Here is a 21,708-nt window from a genome sequence, read left to right on the forward strand (position 1 = left end):
CCACGTTCCAGGGCACTGCCGTCTGTTCAGGAGTGAATGCTGGGAAAATGAACCACGCTGCTAATTTGCTTGATTGGGGGGAAAATAAGATCTCAAGTGACAGTGGGTGTAATTTATTTTTCCAACAAGAATAGGGGCAAAGCCATTTCATCCACCCCCCCCACAACTGCTACCATAAATGAAAGCAATCACCTAATTAGTCCTGAATTACTAACTGGCAGGGTAAAGATCTGCTGAAAGTCAAGCTGAAGTGGGGAGTCTGGAGAAAGGGATGTGATTTCTGCAGGGGAGGAGGGGAGGGGTAGGGCGGGGTGGGAGGGGCGGGAGGGGAGGGGAAGGCCTGAAGCCCATTGTGAGGTCCTGCGCCCCTGTGGTCTGGGGGCCGTGCTGGCCCTGACCCTGGGAGAAAAAGAGGCTCAGTGATGTCTTCAGGCCGTTCATTTTGTGCAGGAGAATGACTTTATAAAGTGAAGGAAAAAGAACCTGTTGGAGAAAACCTATCCGAGAGTTTCTCTGAAAATGCTACAGATGGAGATGAACTGGCTTGGGAAGGAGAGCACAGCCCTGTGGCGCCTGGCCACCCCGCTGCTGGTGGACCCCCCCCCCCCCCAGGAAGGTTCTGTCACGGAAACGACAGGCAGATCTGAAACCAAGTTGGGCTTTACGTCATTAAGAAATCCCCCAAAGGAATGGAATAAAGGCCTCCTTTCACATTTTGGGTTTTGCATGTGTCCTGAGCAAGCGCCTCTTCCCCAGCTGAGACAGCGCGCTGTCCCCGCGACCCAGTGAGCGGCCCTCGTCCTGCGGGGAAAGCAAAACAGCAGCGGGGTGGGTGCGCGCCCAGAGCTGCCCCTCTCGCAATTGATTTGTTCAGGGATGACTTCTTGCGTTCTAGTTAGATGTGACCTTAATCGAAGTGCTTTCCTAAGGCGATTTATCACAACTGTGAACAGTCAGTCTGCACAGCTGCTGCTCTTTTAGGGAAACGCACAGGCTCGGGAGGCGGAGGGGCCGGCGCGGGCTCCCCTCTTTCCCACGGACCGGCACGCGTGCCCCTCGCCCACCAGAAATATGTGCGCCGCGTCCTCAGAGGCCGCCGCTTCTGTGCTCTGGCTCCTCTGCTGTTTCTGGCTGCTGAACAGCCATCTCCTCTCTCCTGGGAGGGGCAGCTGGTTTCCTTTTGGGGCGCTCCCCTTCTCCCCGTCTCAGCTCCTGCAGCGGAGACGAGGCTGCCCCTCTCTCCCTGCACGCTGTGGGCTGGGTGTGCAACCCGGCTCGGGCCACAGTCCCCCACCGTCCCCGCCGACCCAGCGCGGCGCCCACCACAGCCGGCAAAGCCCACACGGGGCGCCCAGTTAAAGCTGAACCGCAGATGAAAACCACGACTTTTTAGGGTGTCTTCAACATTGCATGCAACATACTTCTACTAAAAAAATTACTGTTTATGTGAAGTTCAGCTTTAACGAGGCGGGGATCCTGTATTGTGTCTGGCAGCCTTCTTGGTTCTAAAGAAAATGTTTGTCCAGAGCAGGTCAAATTGGAATCAGCCTAGGACTTTTAACTGGAGCTTTGGGGAACAAATACTTAAAAGGTATCTGTTGGGACTGCTAGGCTGGTAGGATTCATGCTTGCAACTGCTGGGAGCCAGCTTTGCTATCATGTGGGGAGAGCTGCTTGAACCAGAAGCCAACACCACAGAGAGCAGACCTGTTTCATTTGAACAGGTGGATCCAGCTGTTCTTGAAGCTGGCCCGGTGGGTGGTAGAGGTCAGGGTGCTGATGGCCAGGAGGGATAATAATTTCCTACCCCTCAAATCTGGGAAGTGAAAACAGCAGGGCTGAATGTGCCCACGGGGCATGGCTTCTGTTCAACTGGAAGAGTGGTGAATGGCTATTGGGTGACCAAAACAGTCGGTCTACTATATTCTTACTTTGTTTGCTAATTGTTTTGCTGCATGTAAACTCTTTGTTGCATTAGCTCTTGTTCATGACATCATGTCTGGAGACAGGGTCTGATAGACTTACATGTGGAATTGGAGACTTCAATTTCAAATCTGCCTCTGCCTGGTTGAGTGGCTTTAGGGTCCTCGTAACCTCTACAAAGTTGAGTTTCTGGGTCTGAAACCTAAGGACAGAGGTGATCGTAATCCATTTGGGCTGCTATAACAAAATACCAGAGCCTGGGTAGCTTATGAACAACAGAAATTTATTTCTCATAGTTCTGGAGGTTGGAAGTCTAAGATCAGGGTGCGAGCAGATTCACAGTCCGGTGAGTATCCTCTTCCTGGGTCACAGTTGGCGTGTTTTCTCTGTAACCTCCCATGGCAGAAAGGTCGAGGGACCTCTGCGGGGTCTCTTTTATGAGGGCACTAATTTTGTTCATGAGGGCTCTACCCTCATGACCTTATCACCTCCCAAATGCCACACCTCCTGATACCATCACTTTGGGGGTTAGGATTTCAACATAGGAATTTTGGGGGAGGCAAATGTTAAATCTATAGCAGAGGTACTTTCCCCATAGGATGGGGGAGAGGGAAAGTATGTAAGCACCTGTCATAGGACCTGGTGTGGAGCAGGTGCCCCATACAGATGTTATTACAAAATATTGAGTATAGTTCCCTGTGCCATAGAGGAGATCCTTCTATCTATTCTATGCCTTCTTTGAATGACCATAGCACTTGTTGTCTGTATCATTTTTATGTCTGTTGTTGCTTTGTGACTGAAAATGAAAAATTTCTATTTGTCCATGTCCTGGCCCTTACATAAAAATGTGTTCATTTATCTATTTCATATTTATTGACTACATCTTAGACACCGTGTTGACTGCTGGTTCTAGATGTTAGTAAAATATAGACCTTCCTGCTCAAAGGGTCACAGTATTTGTGGGAAAGCAAAAAATGAACAACCTATGTCTCTAAGAGCTTTGTACTTCCCAAAGAGAACACACCTCGTAGGTACAATAAATCCATGTATCATACGTAAATGTATAAATAGTTAATGGGATTATACACCTGAGATAACTGCTTTTCGATTCTGAGGAAATGATGATTATATTTCACCAGGAGCTCAATACCACTCTGAGAATGAGGGCTTAACCCCCGACTTGACTCACTGCATCGCTTTCCTATATAAAAATACACAAGTCTGTACATACGCTCTAGAAAAAGGCTTATCTGGCATGAATTTCAGATAGCAAGAAGAAAACTTCAAGAGGTTCAGAGAAGCATCCAGAAGCTCAGATGACTCTCTGGCACTAATACAACTTGCTTGACAGGAAAATAGAACTGTAAATCTCACAAAATTAGATGATCTTTTAAGAATTTCAAAACCTCCTGCTATTAATTGGAAATCCTAGAAGAATAGCTTCTTTTAAAATGTACTGATAATATGCTTTACAGCTTAATATTCAGAAGCCTATGTTTTGGCTAAGTGAGCTTCAGGAAGGAAGGAAATTTGCGGTTTACCTCCACTTACTTTGGAACCGCTGGTTCCAAACATCTACTTCTATGCACAGTCATCTTATCATCTGTAAAATGGAGGCAACTCTAAGACAACAGAGTTACAGAGATGTCGCACAGCTCCATGTGTCATTGTCTTCATTTGTTTCAGAATACCAATAACATCTAAGCGACTACTGAAAGAGTGCTATATTATTTGGGGTCATCTAGTGCAGCTCTGTCAAAGTAAAGAAAAGGGACCTAGAATGACTATAATTTTCCCAAGAGGACACAATTATTTTATGGTAAATCTGGGACAAGAACCCTGATCTCTTTGATCCCATTCCATTGTTCTTTCATTGGGTTCTGAACAACCCAGACAAATAAAACTCCTGTGTGCTGTGTCACTGGTACAGGACACGGCAAGATTGGAATTGGAGCACTACATATTAAGAGGTATCTGAGAAATTCTTCAAACTAACTGAGATATATACCAGGTACATAGAAAACACTATGTTTTATGAAGATGATTCTGTGCAATGAACAGACCTGGTAACACACACTGGAAGGTGAATTCTCATTTTCTGGCACCTTGAAAACGCCACCTCAACATACACGTGAAAATAAACATTTGAACTGGGTCATATTTAATTCTGCATGCTCTTGTAAGTCAGCAAAATATTCCATATATCATTTAAGTTGTCACTCACTTTTTAACTTGACTTTCAATTTCTAAAAGTCTTTCCAAACATAAAACAGAGGTGGGAAAATGGTATATGGGAAGCTGCAGAGATGAGATAAGCTTATTTCATTAGGCATAAAGATGAATATCCAAACAACTTCTTCATGGCTGAAAGTGTCCAAATCTACTGTCTTCATTTTGTAGTCAAGGCTTCCAGAAAAATATGCTAATGGATTCCTTATTACCCGAATGCCCCATATCAGTTTCAGTAGGTATCATTATATCTTATGGAGATTTTTCTCAGTGACAGTGAAAGACATCCTGGCTGAACATCCCCCTGCCCATGACACAGAGATGATGGTCTCAAGCTATCTTGAAGGCATTGGAGCCCACACTATCCGTTACTAATGTTAATGGAGGATAAAACTTCATATTCTGTTTGCTCTATATTTGTTCAATCACTTCTTCCCTTCATTAAACTGGATGGCCCATAATTGAGTCTGTAATGTGTCTATCATTGGAAACTGAACAAAGTTTTGTTGGTTTTATTAATGTCATACGTTTCTAGGGAGGGTCTATTCAATAACTAAGTCTAGTTTCACAGTTACAAATAAATTATGATGTAACTTTGAATAAATTAAGCTCATCATAAAGGAAGGATACTGAGAGTTGCTACTACCCCTTCCTTGAGGGGCTCTCGTAAAGCGCTAAGTAAAGTAACAGAGGTGTATATGTATGCATATATTTTCAATGATATTTGTACAGCCTTAAAAAGAACTCTACAGAATGCATTATAAAAACCTTAATGCTGTGTGTCCCTAGTTCCCAGCTCTCTCATTAGAACTACTTAAATGAACACAATCTTATCTGTTAGGATAGCTATCAGAGTACTCCAAATACTACTTCTTGCAGTACCCTGTCCCAACCGTTTGCCATCCTCTTCCCATTAGTCCTCAAGTCAGAAGCCCCGAAGATCTGTTCATTCATTTATGAACACATTTCTTCATCCAGCCAAGAAAATTGATTGATCCCTTACCAAAGTTCAGGCACCATTCTTCAGTATGATTTATAGGCATGTTCAGGAAACACAGCAGTGATTAACACAGATGAATATAGTCTCTCTTGAGCTGAGGGGGGAGACAAAAGTAAATAAGCAAATATAAAATCGTAAGTATAGGACTTCCCTGGTGGTGCAGTGGTTGAAAGTGCCCCTGCCGATGCAGGGGACACGGGTTCGTGCCCCAGTCCGGGAAGATGCCACATGCGGCGGAGCGGCTGGGCCCGTGAGCCATGGCCGCTGAGCCTGCGCGTCCGGAGCCTGTGCTCCGCATTGGGAGGGGCCACAACAGTGAGAGGCCCGCGTACCGCCAAAACAAAAAATGCTATGAAAACAAAACCTATGGATGGAGACCTCCATGAAAGATGGAAGTGTATAATAATGGCCAGAGTACATTACTGTGGCAGAAGCAGCAGCCCTTAAGGAGGACAACTTTATAAATTACAAATTGGATTTAAATAGACAGGGAATTGAAAGTGGAGACATTATTTTCTGCAGAAGATGATGGACAGGGGAGAATAAAGAAAATAATACTGAGATTGTTAGCGAAATACAATGCTAAATATATGTTAGGACTGAGTCCTTAACTTTCATTTTTATTAATGAGTGGGTGAGTATAGATTACTGACTACACAGAACCAAGCCTGGAAACACATTTTATATTTATGATCTTTGTGCCTAAAACTAGATTCTCCTGCAATTTAATATGACACTAGGACAATGACTGGCCAAGTTTTAGATTAATCACTCTTACACAAAGATTTTTCATTCATATAACCTCAAACAAATACTGTGTCACCAATTAAGTTCCAGATCCTATGCACTCTGGCTGAAGATATAAATATCTTGCAAGCCCAGCGTCACTTTCCTCTTTCTCTGGTAACAAATCACACTTTCTATTATGACAATGGCCCCAGTTATCGGCCCAGGAATAAACACTTGACTCAGGAAGAGCCAATTAAAGCCCTCCTTTAGAGTTGATCGAGAGCTTTAAGGTTAGAGTATTTCAATCTTACGAAATTTTTGTAAAACAAAATTATTTCAAAATCTACTAATTATTCTTTAAGTTCTAGAAACTGCATTCTGCAACTAAGAGGACAATTTATTTGCCGTCATTTCTGCTCTGCCCACTTTATGTTTCTGTTATTGTGAGATAAAGGCAGTGGGGAATGGCAAACCAATTCTGATTCATTCAACACATGAGTGCTTCTTAGGTACAAAACACCATTCTGAACATTGTCCGAGGTAAAAAGATAAATAATACCTAGCCCCTTATAATACCTAGCCCCTTACCCTCAAGGATCTTCCAGCTTAGCAAGGGAAATAAAACATGCACACAGATGACTGCAACAAAAAGAAGATAATGATTGCTGCCAGATGTTTGGGGAGAATGAGGAGAGCAAAGAGAGAACACAGAATAAGGCAACATTCAACAGTCAGCCAAGAACTATTTGTTGAGCAATTGCAAGCTGTGACCTGGAAATGGAAGAGGAGAACATAGATCTTCACATGGGCAGGTGAAAAATCAAGTGTTCTCACTTGTAACACAGCTCTTCAAATATATTTTTTGGCACCAAGTGCCTACTAAATAGCCTTAAATTAAAAACTAAATAAGGATACAGTCTCTATCAAATATAGCCTCAGGTACTGATGCCTAAATACTAGGATCACAGTATTTGTGTTCCCAAGGATGCCTTTCTATTGCTTTGCTTCTTTCCCCCTTTCCAAATTAGCTAATGCTGCCTTACCAGGATATCTATTTCACTTGTTCCAGCCTTTTTGATCCAATGTATTGAATAGCAGAATAGGTGAGTTACAAGAGGATATTTTGATTTCAAACAACAGAAATAAAATACTATATAATTGAAAAGAAAGAGGCAATCTTTCAGGCACATGTGGATCCAGGAGTTCACATGTTCTAACCAGGTCCCTTTCTCTCTTCCCCACCCCTTCTTCTCTCTGCCTTTTCTCCTCTCTGGTATTTCTCATTATGGGATTCAAATATCTCCCTGTTTATGTGGGAGCTTCTGGCACAGCTGCGGGCTTATACGCTCGCAGCTCCAGGGCTGGCTGGAAGGGGCAGGCGCATCACAGCATAAGGTTGCACAAGGTGTGCACTTATATAGCAGGGCATCACATCTATGAGTGATGGATGATCACATTGTATACAGGGGTAGCTTCTCATAGTTTTTACATCACTTTTCTTGAAGATGGCAGTAAAATGGTATGTTTTTACAAAATCAAATAGTGTAACATTGTCCAAAAGATATACATAAAGCATTTAGAGGAAGGAGGTTCCTTTTTCTTTTAACTCCGGCACGGATTGTCTATTGGACAGTGGTAACCCTATGTCATCAACCTCTTTACTCCAGCAGAAGTCCAGGGATTAGCCCTGCATAACTCTTGTTAGCCTCTATTCCCTTCCTTGAACACTGTAGCCAGAAGGTTTTTTTCCTCCTCAAACCTTAAGTATTGAAACCTGGAGGAGGGGCATGTCTGAAAAGAAAGTGATGGACTGGACTCTCCCTAGAAGGAAGATAAATGGGTGGTCAACAAGAAAAAAAAAAATCCTCTGTACCAGGAAATGTTTGAAGTGTTGTTTAGGTATCAAAAAACGGGTGCCCTACACATAAAGCAACAAAGGATATTGGTCTAAAAAGAACACCATGGCCAAAGGTGCATGACCTATTTCAACAGAGGATTTGAAAGCTAAAAGTTAACGTGTAAAACATTCAATTCAGTTTCATCATTTTACAGATGGGCAAAGTAAAACTCAGGCACAGGAACAGAAGTGCCAAGGTCAGACAGGTGGTTGGTGGAAGAGACAACCAACTTCCCAACTTCTGACTTTTTAGGTGTGTGTGTGTGTGCTGTTTTGTTTATGTGCAAGGACATTTTTCTTTAGTACACTAACATTACAACAGAAAGTATAGTCTTGTTTTGGTTTTCTCTGCGCCCTCAATTCTGTATAAGACAGTTTCGCTGCACTCCAACAGAAAGGCTCAGCAAGAGTAGAGACCACCATAAGCAGTACACGTGGGCACCAAGGGCAGATACATTGCCCTTCCTTGTGTAGGAACTAGGGCCACTTGTTGCTTTAATGGGCCAAGTTTGGGCTGGACCTGCAGGAGGGGACACCTTTGAAACACAGTTTCCTAACTGCACTACAACCTGCTCTGGCATCCTGATTCCACTCCCCAAACCCCCCAAATCTTCAGCCAGAAAAAAAAAAAGAAGAATGGATCACTGGATCACTGGATCGATGGGGAGATTTCTGTCTGCTCCTCCTACTGCCACCTCTTTCTTGCTATTTCCTGCCCGAGGAAACCTGACATCAGCCCAAAAGCATCTCTGGAAATGGGTAGGAGGGAGCCTTACACCTGTCAGCGCCAGAGAAGAAAGTGCGCTCTGCAGAGTTCTCAGTTGTTCCATCTCTTGCGATGAAAGGAAGAAAAGGAGCGAATCCGCCACAGATTTACTGGAGACCAGGGTTACTTCATCCGGCTCCGGCCACAGTAACCCCTGAAGACCAAAGATGCATTTCCATTCCCAGCATTTCTTGTTGGCGTCTTTCCCTACAGGCTAGCCCAGTGCCTGGCCCCGGAGAAGTCTCTGCCTAAAGGTTCTTTAGGTCATCAATCAGCCTCCTGTGTGTATGTGTGTTTTTCTTAGGAAAAACTGGCACAGACGAATTAGCAGTACAGACTGGGGTCTCCCTACTACCCTTCATGCTTGGCGGCATCACCTTCGACTACCTCGCATTCTCCCGGCGCTGACAGTCCCGGCTCCGGACCTCAGGGTTGGAAGCAGTCAGCCCCAGCTAGAACCGCCCTGTCCGGGGCTGATGCCACCCTGTGCCTAGAATGTGCGTGTGGGTGCAGGCGGGCGAGCGAGCGGCTTCTACAGTGAGACCGAAGCAGGAGCTCAGCCTTCGCCTGCGACCTGCAATCCCCAGATTCCCTGGGGACCTCGAAACTCCGAATCGGAGGTACTCCCCCCCACAGCCGCCCACCCATTCCCTCCCCCCTTACCTCAGCACGCAGCCCCTCCCTGCGTGATGATGCAAAACCGTGGGGAGGGTGGGCGCTGGGAAGGGTGGGGAGAGCCTGAGAGCGAGCGAGGGTGGGAGGGAGTGGGCGGAGGAGGAGAGGGAGCCGAACGCGCATTTAAAGCGATAGCCATCCTCGCTCTCTCCCCAGTGCTGGGCTGTTGGAGAGCTCGAGCTGCAAGCCACCGAGCGCGAGCTCGAGCGCGGCGCGCTGGCCGGGGAACCCAAGAGCGCACGGCGCCCCAAGCTGGCAGGCGTCGCGGGACCCCCCACCCTCGCCGGCTGCCCTTCCCCGGGCGCCCCTACCCTCCTCGCCCGCAGGAGACCCTGGGCTTCCCCGGAGGAGCTCACCCCAAGGGGCCAGGACTCCGGCGAGCCCGCCACCGTCCCCTCGAGTGCCGCCGCCACCACCGCAGCCGCGGGAGCAGTATGGTCCAGTTGGGGAAGCTGCTCCGCGCCCTGACTTTGATGAAGTTTCCCTGCTGCGTGCTGGAGGTGCTTCTGTGCGCGCTGGCGGCGGCGGCGCGCGGCCAGGAGATGTACGCCCCGCACTCCATTCGGATCGAGGGGGACGTCACCCTCGGGGGGCTGTTCCCGGTGCACGCGAAGGGTCCCAGCGGAGTGCCCTGCGGCGACATCAAGAGGGAGAACGGGATCCACAGGCTGGAAGCGATGCTCTACGCCCTGGACCAGATCAACAGCGATCCCAACCTGCTGCCCAACGTGACGCTGGGAGCGCGGATCCTGGACACTTGTTCCAGGGACACTTATGCGCTCGAACAGTCGCTCACTTTCGTCCAGGCGCTCATCCAGAAGGACACCTCCGAAGTGCGCTGCACCAACGGCGAGCCTCCGGTTTTCGTCAAGCCCGAGAAAGTAGTTGGAGTGATTGGGGCTTCGGGGAGTTCGGTCTCCATCATGGTAGCCAACATCCTGAGGCTTTTCCAGGTAGGGGGGCGCTCCCTCCGGGGCGGAGCGCGCCGTAGCTCCCCGCGCTCTTTATCCTGAAGGCTGGCTTGGACTCCAGGGGTGCGGGGTCTGGTCAGCCTTCGCTCATTTCCACCCTGGAGATCCTGCCGAATCCCTCCCACCTCACCCGAGGAGGTACTTGCCCTGCTTGATTCCTTTCCCTTCCATCTCTCCCCTGTCCGCGCTCCACTCCATCCGGCTTGACATTCTGGATTTATGGCCCCATTGACAAGAAACAGTCTCCGAAAAACAAGGCGATGATTTAAATGGGTTTGCATTCGAGTGAAATATGGTTCCAAAACAGGCTTGTAAAAGTGCCGGGCTCCTGTGAGAGCCACTTAGGCGCAAGGAATATGAAAGATGAGAAGACGCCTAGAAACTAGGCATTTCTCAACTCCCCAGCTTCCCTGCCCCAAGCCGCCCGACAAGCTGCAGCTGCCTTGGAAAATTTCGAGAAGAGCTTAGGGAGGCAGTTCTTAAACCGAAGGCTAGGTCTTCACCTACATTTGGACGTGAATTGCCCATTTCGCTCGGGTTGGATTTCCCGACCTGTCACCTATCTCTGCGAGGGCATGGGGCGGAAGGCGTGGGGACTGTCCTCAAGCGGGGAGAAGCCACCCACAGACGTGCCCCCAGGTGATTTGCTCTGGGCAGTTGTTTGCACCGTCTAAACTGCCTTTGCGATCCGGCCACTGGCAGGAGCCGGGCGATCAGCTTTCTACTCCTGCCAGCTCAGAGCCCGGAGGTGAGCTCATGCTAACTGCGAGACACAGTCGCTTTTTCTGCACCCACCCTGTGCCCATCCTTTCCCACGACCTCCCTAACGCAGCCCCCAACCCCAGTCCTGGGTTTTGAGGACGATTCTCAGAGCCAGACAAGAAGGCACCTGGAGGGAGGCAGTAGGGTGCGCTGCGCAAGGCCGGGCGGTCCTCTAGCTCCGGGTGCAGGCGGGCAACGGCGGAAGATGCGAGGACGGCGGATCGGGCCCGCTGAACGGTGGGCGGTGCTGCAGTGCTCTCTCACCGCCTGCTCCCGCAGCCTCGGCCCCACGGCTCCTGTGCCGCCCTGGGTATAGATGGATGGCTTCTGGATGAAGAAATTGAGTTTCAGGGTCTGCGTGACTATGGGTTCTCTTGTTTCGCTGTCTTTCTTCCTGTGTGTCTCTCTCCTTGTGTCTCTTTCTCCCTGCTTTTTTTTTTTTGTCTCTCTGTTTTTATGTTCTCCCTTTCAATTTCTGCCTCTCTTTTCCTTCTCTACCCCTATCTCCAGGTTTTTTGTTCATCTCTGTCTTGAAGTGATCCTTTCCTAATGCACAGCTCTCTCCCTGCCTGGTAGGACCCAAGCTCAGTTAGTCCCTTCTCCAGATGTTCTGGCTGACCCTTATGCTCCCCGTAGCTAAAAAGTCGGCTCCCTCTCAAGTGCCTTTCCTGAAGCATGTTGGGTTTCTGGAGGGGACTCCTTGTGAGATTCAAGCTGTCACTACATCAGCACCCAGGGGTATGAAGTTTGTGTTTGTGCTAGAAGGAGGGGTGCCTGTCTAAAGCTGCAGCCTGGTATGGCCCCTCTGAGCCTCTGAGCATCCCTAGCACCTGTTGAGTATGCCACCTCTAGATGTTTGCAAGGCCAAAAGTGCTTCTGGGCAGCCTTCACTTTGAGGTAATGCTTTCAGGAAGAGCCTGGGTTGTCGGAAGCAAAACCCGGAAGCACTTCCTTTACCTCTGAGCTTAAACTAGAGAACCTGAGGAGGCAGCGCTGCAGGGAGGATGAGGCCAGAGGTGACCTGAGAACCACAGGGGCAACTCACAGTATTTTTACTGGAGCTCTGGGGGTTGAAGGCACGTTTGCTGTTTGACATTTAAAAAATTATTTTGGCGCCTTCACTTGGAGCTTGGGAGCTTGCAGATGGGCCTGCCTGTCGAAAAAAGAGTGAAATCTTAAAGTCAAGAGAGAGCTTGCAGACTAGGTGAAGGATTGTGTTTGCTGAAAAAGATTCCAGGGGGAGCTGATTCCTTCTCCGGTGTGTGGATCTGAGGCACTTGCAAGAAAAGAGAACGCTTGCCTTATGCTTAGTTCCCCCGTTCCCTGGGCTGGGAAGGAAAGGAACTGAATGCCAGCATTAGCAGTGTGCGTTGGGACCAAAACCATTCAGAGAAAACACTGTCATTTTCCTCTAATTTGCAAATTGCAGCTATTCATGTTGGATTGAACAGCTGAGGGAAAAGAGCCCCCAGTTTTCACCTGCATTTATTGAGAAGAGGCTGGTAGTAGGAGGGATGCACCAACTTGTAGCTTGTGCTGCAAGCTGGATATAAGCTTGGTGTGAGCATCCTGGTTAACCACTGCCCATGTTCAAATATACAGAGATAGATTCCAACAATCTCTTCCAGTAGCCTTATTTTTGCGTGTGATCTTAGAAGCTCCTGGCATGTAAGTCCAGCCCCCAGTTTCCCAGCCTCTGTAAACCTGCAAAATGAATAGAGAGAATAGTGGAACACAGACCCCTTGTTCAAAGACACAGTCACTTTAGGGAAAGAGGAAAAGAACGGGTAGGTGAATCTTCTCTGGGATTGCAGGGTTCAGCTCAATGAAGACTGTCCTGTATAAAAGAAACTCCTCTAAATGGTTGAATTCTTAGCTCTCCAGAGATTTGAGTTTTCTTTTCCCCAGTCCCTGTGGGTTGCTGTGGGGACTGTGCCAAACCTATCATTTGAGATAAAAATTTATGGTGAGGTAAGCTTCTAGGCTGGGGGAAGGAAGACTTAGTGACTGAAATGGGGGATGCTAAGCACTGGGGGGCAGGAAGGAACAAGGAGCTAGTAATGGATGTAACAAATGCTGCAGCTGCCAGCAAAGCCTGGATTGAAGTTCCTTCCTGAAAATGAGGACCCGGGCAAGAATGACCACTCAGATGTAAACAGTGTCTCTGACTGGGAATTCTCATCTGCCTGCCGGTGGGCCAGAGCTGAGCAAGTCCTTTCTCTCCTCTGTATGCACACTGAATTGGTTAGTAAGTGACATGTCAGAGGACAGGAATCATATTCAGTGGATCTTTCAAATCCAGGAGTTTGAGGCTAATGAAATTAGTGTGTGGCCAGGGCTCTGCCAACTAGAATTAAGTCACTGCAGCCACCCTGCAATGCATTTTCAGCCTGAAGGGAGCATCAGGGAGGAATTTCGGGAGATTTGTTTCTGAGCCTGTACAAAATAATACTCTCCTAATGCTAAGAAAGATTAAATGTAAATTAATATTGACTACGAGTAACATATTTAAAAAATAATCGCCGAGTGGGGGATGGCTTAAAGTGGAGAGATTATATAATATGGTGTCCAAAGAATAAATCTCCCCTGACCACTGTTTCATGGGCTATAAGTAAGATCTATTACAATGGAAAGTAATGGGAACGTTTTTATTCAAGGCTTCTCTGCTATTGACTTGAGAGCAAACACTCTGAGAGTATAAATTACTCTTGCTATGTGCTGACTCTGAATGAACAATATTTCATGTGCAGTGACATGGTCTAAGCTATAGACTTGGAATTGAATGGCATCTGTTTCAAGAGCAACTAGATAGAAAAAAGTGGTCAATTTGACCCTTGTGGGAGCGTGTTGCAAATCTAAACCTGTGTCCCTCATACCATAAATGAAATACATTTGTAATTTTGTAAGTGTTTTCCTTCTGTTCATTGATGCTTGAGTATAATCTCAAACTTTGGCAGCAACATTTTATACATAAGTACTTGGTTTTCTTTCTTTCTTCTTTCTCTTTCTCCTCTCTCTCTCTCTCTCTCTGTTTCTCTCTCTCTCTCTTTCTCCATCTTATGTAATTGGATAGAACTGGGCACCTAGGATGATGTGGTGTTACTATAGTGGGATTTAAAAAAAAAAACAACTCTAAGTTACCCTTTTAAAAATTTCATAAATACAGGTGTCAGTGCCATTTGGAATAGTCTCTATAACAATTTCTGTCTCCACATTTACTGTGTGTTTCAGCAAATTTACCTAACAGATGGTGAGTGGGCAATTTTTAAAGGGGCATTTTTTAAAAGAGCGGAGAGGGAAGGAATAGAGACAGGCACATACTATATTTGAAGTTACCTCCACGTGTATTTTATGTATGCATACCCATACAATTAAGAAGTCTTTGGATGTTTTATCTTCAAGAATAATTCAGATACTGGATTACTTGAATATCATAAACATTCAGGGTTTAACAGATTTGTTACATATAGACGTTGTATCATGGATTTAAAAGACCATAGCCAGCGGGCAGCGGCGGGCGGAGCGACCGAGGGGCGGCGCGGGCTGGGCGGCGGGTGCGGGGGTCCGTGCTTCCTCGCGCTAGAGGGCTGGGGTTCGCCGGGGACGCCGGGTTGCTCCGCGTTGCCAGGTTACCGAGCGCGTGCCCTGCGCCCGCTCTTCCGCCCGGGCCGCCCTCGGCGCCGCCTGAGCCGCGGTGCGGGCTGCGCGGGGCGCCGGTTCCGCGGAAGCCTGGGTCGGGCGCTGCGTGCGGGACTCTCGTCGCTCGTGGAAGGGGCGCGAGCACGCGGGGGACGTAGGGCGCCGACCTGGGCCTCCCCGGCGCTCCGGCTCCGCTCAGGGCGCCCGCTCAGGGGCCTCCGGCGCGAGGCCCCCTTCGTGGTCAAGATGGCGGCGCCCAGGCGGGCCGCGCCGAGGTGAGCTGGAGCTGGGCCCGGAAAGGGGTCAGTCAGCCACGCCCAGGACTTGGACCCCGGGCTCGTCTCCCGTCTCCCGGGGAGCGGCGGGTGAGTGGGTGCGGCCGCGCGTAGGTTCCTCTCGTGGGGTGGTCAGCTCTCCGTGCGTCCGCAGACTTCTGTCGTCTGATAGTCAGATCTGGGGTGGCCCAGGTTGGGGGCGAGGGTGCTTGATTGGGGAAACCTGAGGGGTTTAAGGACTCTGTTGGGATCGTTTCAGACCCCAGCAAGAAGCTGAGCAAGTTTTCTCCTCTCTTCCCGGCTAAGTTTTCTCCCTTCTCTGAAGACGCCAGCTTTTCTGAATCACCTTGTTCCCCGGGGGGATACAGTTGGTGGTTCTGACCGTGGAACGTAGGACCCGGCGCGGGGACGCCTGAGCTGGTTCTAGTTACTTTGTTTGCAAAGCACTTGTCTTGTCTTTGGAATCTTTGTGTATGTAACCAACGTTGGGAAGAGCCAGCGTTTTCTCCTCCAAAACACTGCGAGGGGTAACTTTATACGTAAGAAACAAGTGGGCGTTCACATCCATCTCTTTTCCAACCACTGAGTTTTGGTTGTGTTTCCTTTCTTTAAGTTTGTCTCGTTCTGAAGTGATAACAAAAGCAAAACAAAACAAAAAAAAAGACCATAGCCAATTACACAAAGTATACTCTAGTCTCAGTCCTGCCATTAATTAGCTTAAGTCATTTAATTTTTCTAGGCCTCATTTTCTCATGTGATGTTTTTTCTTTGAAAAAGTATAGTTTCTAGAAGTCTCTAATCTCTGTGTCATCGTTCAGCTTGGAGAAAACCTGTTCTTATCCAAACTCCATGACATTGTATTTCCAGATCCAACTTTGGACTTTGAGTGAGTTGGGGCAACTTTTTAAGGATATTTTCACACAGCTTTTTTAGTTACTATCAGTCTAGCTGACTTGTCATACTCAGACTTTCTCCCATATTCTTTTACCAGTGTGTTCCTTAGTCATATATGTAAAGACTGTTGTGGGAAAAATGACCTCCTGGGTCAGCTTACTGCCTGGTCATCGACACAGGACAGGGAGTATGATTCTGTGGATTTTACAGAAGCAGATACAGGTTTCATTAACCATGTCCTCTCCCCTTTCATCTTACAAAAACAGCAGGCTTTTCTTGGAGAACTGCCAGATAATGCCATCCTGCCTCCTCACGGGCCCCGGGGATGAGTCGCCCAGGGACTGAACTCCAGTAAAGCAGGTGATTGGCTCATGGGTAGGCATCTGACCTCGGCTAAGTCTATCAGACTGCTCCCCAGGACTTTTGTCTCAGAGCAAAATGGAAGAATTGTCTTTTCTCTCTGGAATTTCTAAGCTGGGGAGATGACTCTGGGACTCTCAGTGACCATCCAGCACAAGGAGAGACTTTCTGTAAAGTAAAGTCTTGCAGAGGTAAGCAGGGCTGAGCGATGGAGAGAGAGCTGGAACCCTGCTGATACTCTGGAACGTCCAGATCCAACTGTATCTGAATATGGCTGCATCCCTGAATTTCTAGTACTTGTTTGTTGAGGTTGTTGTTGTTTGGTTTTTGTTTTTAAATTTCCTTTGACTATTTTGAATTTGTTTTCAGCCATGTGCATTTGAAAGCATCATAGCTAAAAGAGCTAATTTCCTACATTAATATCAGGTTTGCTGACTGGCATTCCTTAAGTGCAAAATAATATCCGCTATTTTCTTTAAATAAAATCCTTCTAGCTCAGGTTTGAGATATTCAAAACTCTGCCTCCTACCCCCCTCTTTTCCAACATTTACTATATCACCTTGAAGAACTTGTGACCACATCTTTCCCATCTAGATGCAGTTGAGAGAGAGAGCAAAGACTTCTGATATAAACTGCAACCTATACGCCTCCTACCTGGAAGCTTTAGAACATACTTGATTCTTGTCATTAAAGCAAATCTTTTGTTGTTGTCTCCAGGGCACAGAAGCATTTTCATGGCAAATGGAGTACGAAGTACATTAAGCCTAACTCTACTTCTCATCCTCTTTTACTTTAAATAGGCAGAAAAGAACAATCTCAAACACATTTTCCCAACAAATATACGATTTCCCAACAAATATACATATACGATTATGTTTAGAAGACGTTTATGCAACATATAGTTAGACTGATTAATTAATGGACCTTTCGCCAATTGGCACAGTAAATATATATGTTCAATGTGCTCAATTAAAAAGAAGACAATAACATATTTTTACAGGTTAATTATCTGAGAAGAGTATTGTGCCAGCACACTTGATACTACAGTATTTCATGCTTGACAGGTAATCTTCTTTCAATTATATTTACTGCTAAATGTTTCTTGGATCAAGCTATTAAATTATAAGGTCAAAAGTAAAATGATATGAAATTACAATGATAAAGGGACACATATCCCACTTTATGAGAATAGAAGTTCTAATTTCTTTTCAGTACTACTAGTAGTGACCACAGTACTAATTTGAGCCCTTACTATGAGCCACTGTGCCCATATACATTTAGTTCTTACAGTAGTTCTGCAAAGGGCATATAATAATCCACAGTGTAAAGCTGAAGAAAGTGATTCTCATAGCTGAAAGTCACATAGCTGGTGAGTGGCAAAGTCTAGATTCAAACTTAGAGTCGTCTGACAATGCCCAGGTTGTTGACCACTATGTACACTGCTCAATTGTTGCACCAATAAAGAAGTGCTTGAAATAATTATAGATTTGCCTACCCTGAAACTGCAGTGATTCAAAGACATCAAAGTTGCCAGTTGCTTAACCACATTTACTTACAGTAAGAAATTACATTTTATTTCATTTCTAAAACAAGATTAATTCTGCAGGCCCATCGAAACTTGAGCACACAAATCCTACCTCCAAATGAAAGATGCTTGTTTTCCATTATTCAACAGATGGCCCTGTACAGAGGCAATAAATATATAGTAGAATTTTCATTCAAATAAATGAGAAGAGAGGTTTCTTCTTGTCCTGATTCAGTGCCCATCATTATGGATTATGATGGCTCTTCCCAAACTTTACTTCATTCACTCCACTCTTTCTACAAAACTCCAGTAATGGAATTCATCATTCAGATATATGTGCAAAGCGAAAGGACTGTATTAATACAGTTGCTGAAAGTCAAGTTGATAGAGCACAGGAAATACATCCTAATAAATGCAACATTAATGTTTGTGTGGGCCTTGGAGTGAGGGGTAGAAGAATTTTCAGTTTAATGGAATATTTTGCCTCTTGCTATGAAAGTGTGGCTTAATAGTCTTGTAATTGGTCATTTACAGAATCCTCCATCTCTGGGTTTCATGCTTTCTTTACTCTGCAGCTGTTGATTCCTTCTCTTGTTCTGGATGGCAGATAGCAACGAAGCCACTTCAAAGGGCTCAGCCTGCCTTTTTGTGTTATTGTTTAGATGAAAATATTTCCATTTATTAAAGCACACTATTTAAACATTTTTATCATGTTTCAAACTTGACTGTGTCCTGAAGGTATGAGCACAGGCAGACATAATGGGGGATGTTTTCCAGGAGAGAACATACCCTTATCAAAGGAATTATCAGAATTTTCATGTATGGATTGAGAATCAAATTCTGGAGTTAGACCTGAATTTAAATTCATACTCACAACTTATTACCAGTCTCATCTTGATCAAACGGTTACCACACTTCTCATCAATTTCCTTATCTTTGAAAGCGGAATAAGAGAAGTATGCCTGGTGGAGTTACACATAAAGCTCATCTGATAGAATATTCATAAGGATTTTGCACAAAATATACATGGAAATATTTTAGCACCGAGTTTAGCATGCGATTCGTCTTCAATACATTTAAGAGCTATTATTTTGTTATTATTATGCTATCATTAAATATCACTATTACTTAAATGTCATTATTGCTAACATTGCTGTAAAACTACCGCAATAACCCATGATGAATTCCCCTCTTCTGTTTCCTTTGTTTAAATGGAAAATATATATATAAATCTAGACAGAGAACACTTTAGTGATCCTATTCAGTGGAGTGAGAATTTCCATGGCACTGATTAAAACAAATCCTGAATTGCATGGACTTAAGATAGCAGAGAGGGGCTTCCCTGGTGGCGCAGTGGTTGAGAGTTCGTGACCCGATCCGGGAAGATCCCACATGCTGCGGAGCGGCTGGGCCTGTGAGCCATGGCCGCTGAGCCTGTGCGTCCGGAGCCTGTGCTCCGCAACGGGAGAGGCTGCAACAGTGAGAAGCCCGCATACCGCAAAGAAGGAGGAAAAAAAAAAAAAAAAGATAGCAGAGAGGCTAAGAGATTTGAAGTTAGACATCCCCAAGTGTGAATTCTACTGTGACTCTCTTCTAGCTCTAGAACCTTGAGGAAGTTACTTAAACTTTCTGAGCTTTACTACTAGTTTCCTCATCTGTATCTTTTTCAGGACTATTTATCAAGCATCTTCCTGTTCTCTATGCTTGGACGTATCAATGAATAAATTAGACAAGAGCCTTTGCCTGCGTGCTCCTTCTTGCATGCTTTCTCCCTCCTTACACTCTCGTGTGGAAACGGATGTTATAAATAAATTCTATGCTTTGTCACAGGTTGATGGGCGCTACGGGATAAGGAAAAGGATGTGAAGCTCACTGAAGAGGCTTGGGTTGGGAGTGCTGGAGGAGTGTACAGGTAGGTTCTGATTTTAAATAGGGTAGTCAGGGTGGATTTTATAAGTTGACATTTGAGCAAAGACTTGAAGTGAGGGAGTTGTCAGAATGTATGATGGGGAGACCACTCCCTGGGAGCAAGAATAACCAGTCCCAAAACTCTAAGGCAGAAATATGCCGGGCAGCTTGGAGGAATATCAAGGAGGCCACCCTGGCTGACTTAGTCAGTGGGGAGGAAGAGACAGCAGGAGGGCTGGAGGTCGGATATGTGATGGGATGGATTGGGTAAGTCCTGGGAGGCCATCACATGCATTGTGTCTTTTACTCTAAATGTAGGCAGCCAGGGGCACGATTTTAGCCAAGGTGTGGCATGAACTGTCTCTTGTTTGAAAAGCATAACTCTATCTGTGGTCTTGAGGATGTGGGGAGAGAGTGGAGTCAGGGAGAATCTCGGGAGGCGACTACAGGATCCTCGAGGTCTACGTTGGTGGCCTGCACCAGGCTGCTAGCGGCTGGTAATTCTCAGAAGTGGCACATTGGGAAGGTTGTGACAGCATTTCGTGGTAGATTGAATGCAAGAATGGAAAGGAAGAGGGGGTCAAGGGTGAATTCGAGATGTAGGGCCTGGGGAACTGGAAAGGTGTGGTTACTGTCACCTAAGATGGAAAAAGTTTGGGGTAGAGCATGTTTGGGGGATTAAAGACCAGTTTTGGAGGTATAAGATTTGAGATGTTTTCGTGACGTCCAAGTAGAGATGCTGAGTACACAGTTGGATACACAAGTCTGCAGTTCTGAAGAAAGGTCTAAACTAGAGATACACTGTAATACAATGGAGATATTAAGAATAATTACATGGAAGCGCTATTTTAAAGATAAAATGAAGTAATGCAATTAGCACTGTGTCTTCTCAAAACATTTAATAACTGTTAGCTAAAATAATTACCTGAAATGAAAAAATACCTATAGTTTGTTTTGTTGTTTGCAGTAAAAGTGAATAAAATGTCACAATTATTTTAATAGTATTTGTGACACAGTAGTTTTAGTTAAGACACCATGACTACAAACATTTACAATAAACCTTTCAGTCTCCTGCTTTTCACTCTGATAGGGTACTTGGAACCATATTTTGTAAGGTTTAAGTTAGTTGTCATAGGGTACCTCTTTAATTAGAAGTAATTCTGAACTGCCTAGTTCCATGCAGTTTTATATACATATATGTATAATTATTATTTTATGATTTATCAAACTCAGTTGAAAATTTGCATCACTGATATACATTAGAATTTAAGCATTTACCCAGGTACTCAAGGAAAAAAATGTACTTGTCTTGTAATTTCCATAGGGGTACTTACTTTCACATCTTCCCTTCACTTTGCAATTGCAAACATGGCAGGGGAAATATTATCTTACTGGTCTTTGAGTTCCCCTTAGCTATCTGCAAGTCCTTAAACAGCCTTTGGGGCTTAACCAAAATTCTCTTCCACCTTCATTCCGCTAACAGATATTGGTCTAAGCATGTACTTATACTAAAAAATGCATGACCACGTTGTCTCTACACATCTATAATTTTATGTTAACACTATCATTATGTAAGCTATACTTGAATTGTAATTATAACAGATTTTATGTCAACACACATCCATTTCTAGTGTTCATCTGGTGTTCAAGGGGAGAGCAGCATGTCGTAAATTTTATCAAAATATAACATCTGAAGAATAGAACAGAGGGTAATTGTGTAATTCTGTATTCACTCTAATTAAGTTCAGTGGAGTTGGCATAATAGAATTAAGATGAAAAAAAAAAGACATCGAGGTACCATGGCTCCCTCTCCTAACACACCCTTTTCGTATCCGAGAGCAGAGACTCAGCACCTTTCTGTACAGAAATGGAGACAGGAAGAGGCCAGAGGATGAATGACAGGCACGAATGAGGTGGAACTTTGAAGAGCAACATGGAAATGAAATACTTCTTTTGTATTTGGTAGGTGGGGAAAATGTACCAGCGTGTATGCCTACTGGGACCACGTTTTCCAGAACAGTTAAGCCCAGTATCAACTGTGCTGTCCCACCTTCCTCGTAAGTAGGAACATACTGTTACTTGAATCTTTGCTTCCTGTTTCTTGATAGCTGGTTGAGAAGATTATCACAGGAAGTGCATCTTGTTAGCAAATACA

At 45.5% G+C, this 21,708-nt stretch overlaps 1 protein-coding gene across 1 annotated transcript in view; it reads left to right on the top strand.

The window, feature by feature from the left end:
* Positions 1–9,324: 9,324 nt before the first annotated feature.
* The window catches only part of LOC125961770 (metabotropic glutamate receptor 7-like), a 122,131-nt gene continuing 109,747 nt past the window's right edge, over positions 9,325–21,708 (top strand). The window contains exons 1-3 of the mRNA XM_049700663.1: positions 9,325–10,172; positions 19,476–19,557; positions 21,520–21,610. Of these exons, the coding sequence (XP_049556620.1) occupies positions 9,654–10,172; positions 19,476–19,511 (555 nt within the window). The 5' untranslated portion in view covers positions 9,325–9,653 and the 3' untranslated portion in view covers positions 19,512–19,557; positions 21,520–21,610. The remainder of the gene's footprint in view (positions 10,173–19,475; positions 19,558–21,519; positions 21,611–21,708) is intronic.

This window comes from Orcinus orca, chromosome 17 (genome assembly GCF_937001465.1).
Source record: "Orcinus orca chromosome 17, mOrcOrc1.1, whole genome shotgun sequence".
NCBI lineage: Eukaryota > Metazoa > Chordata > Mammalia > Artiodactyla > Delphinidae > Orcinus > Orcinus orca.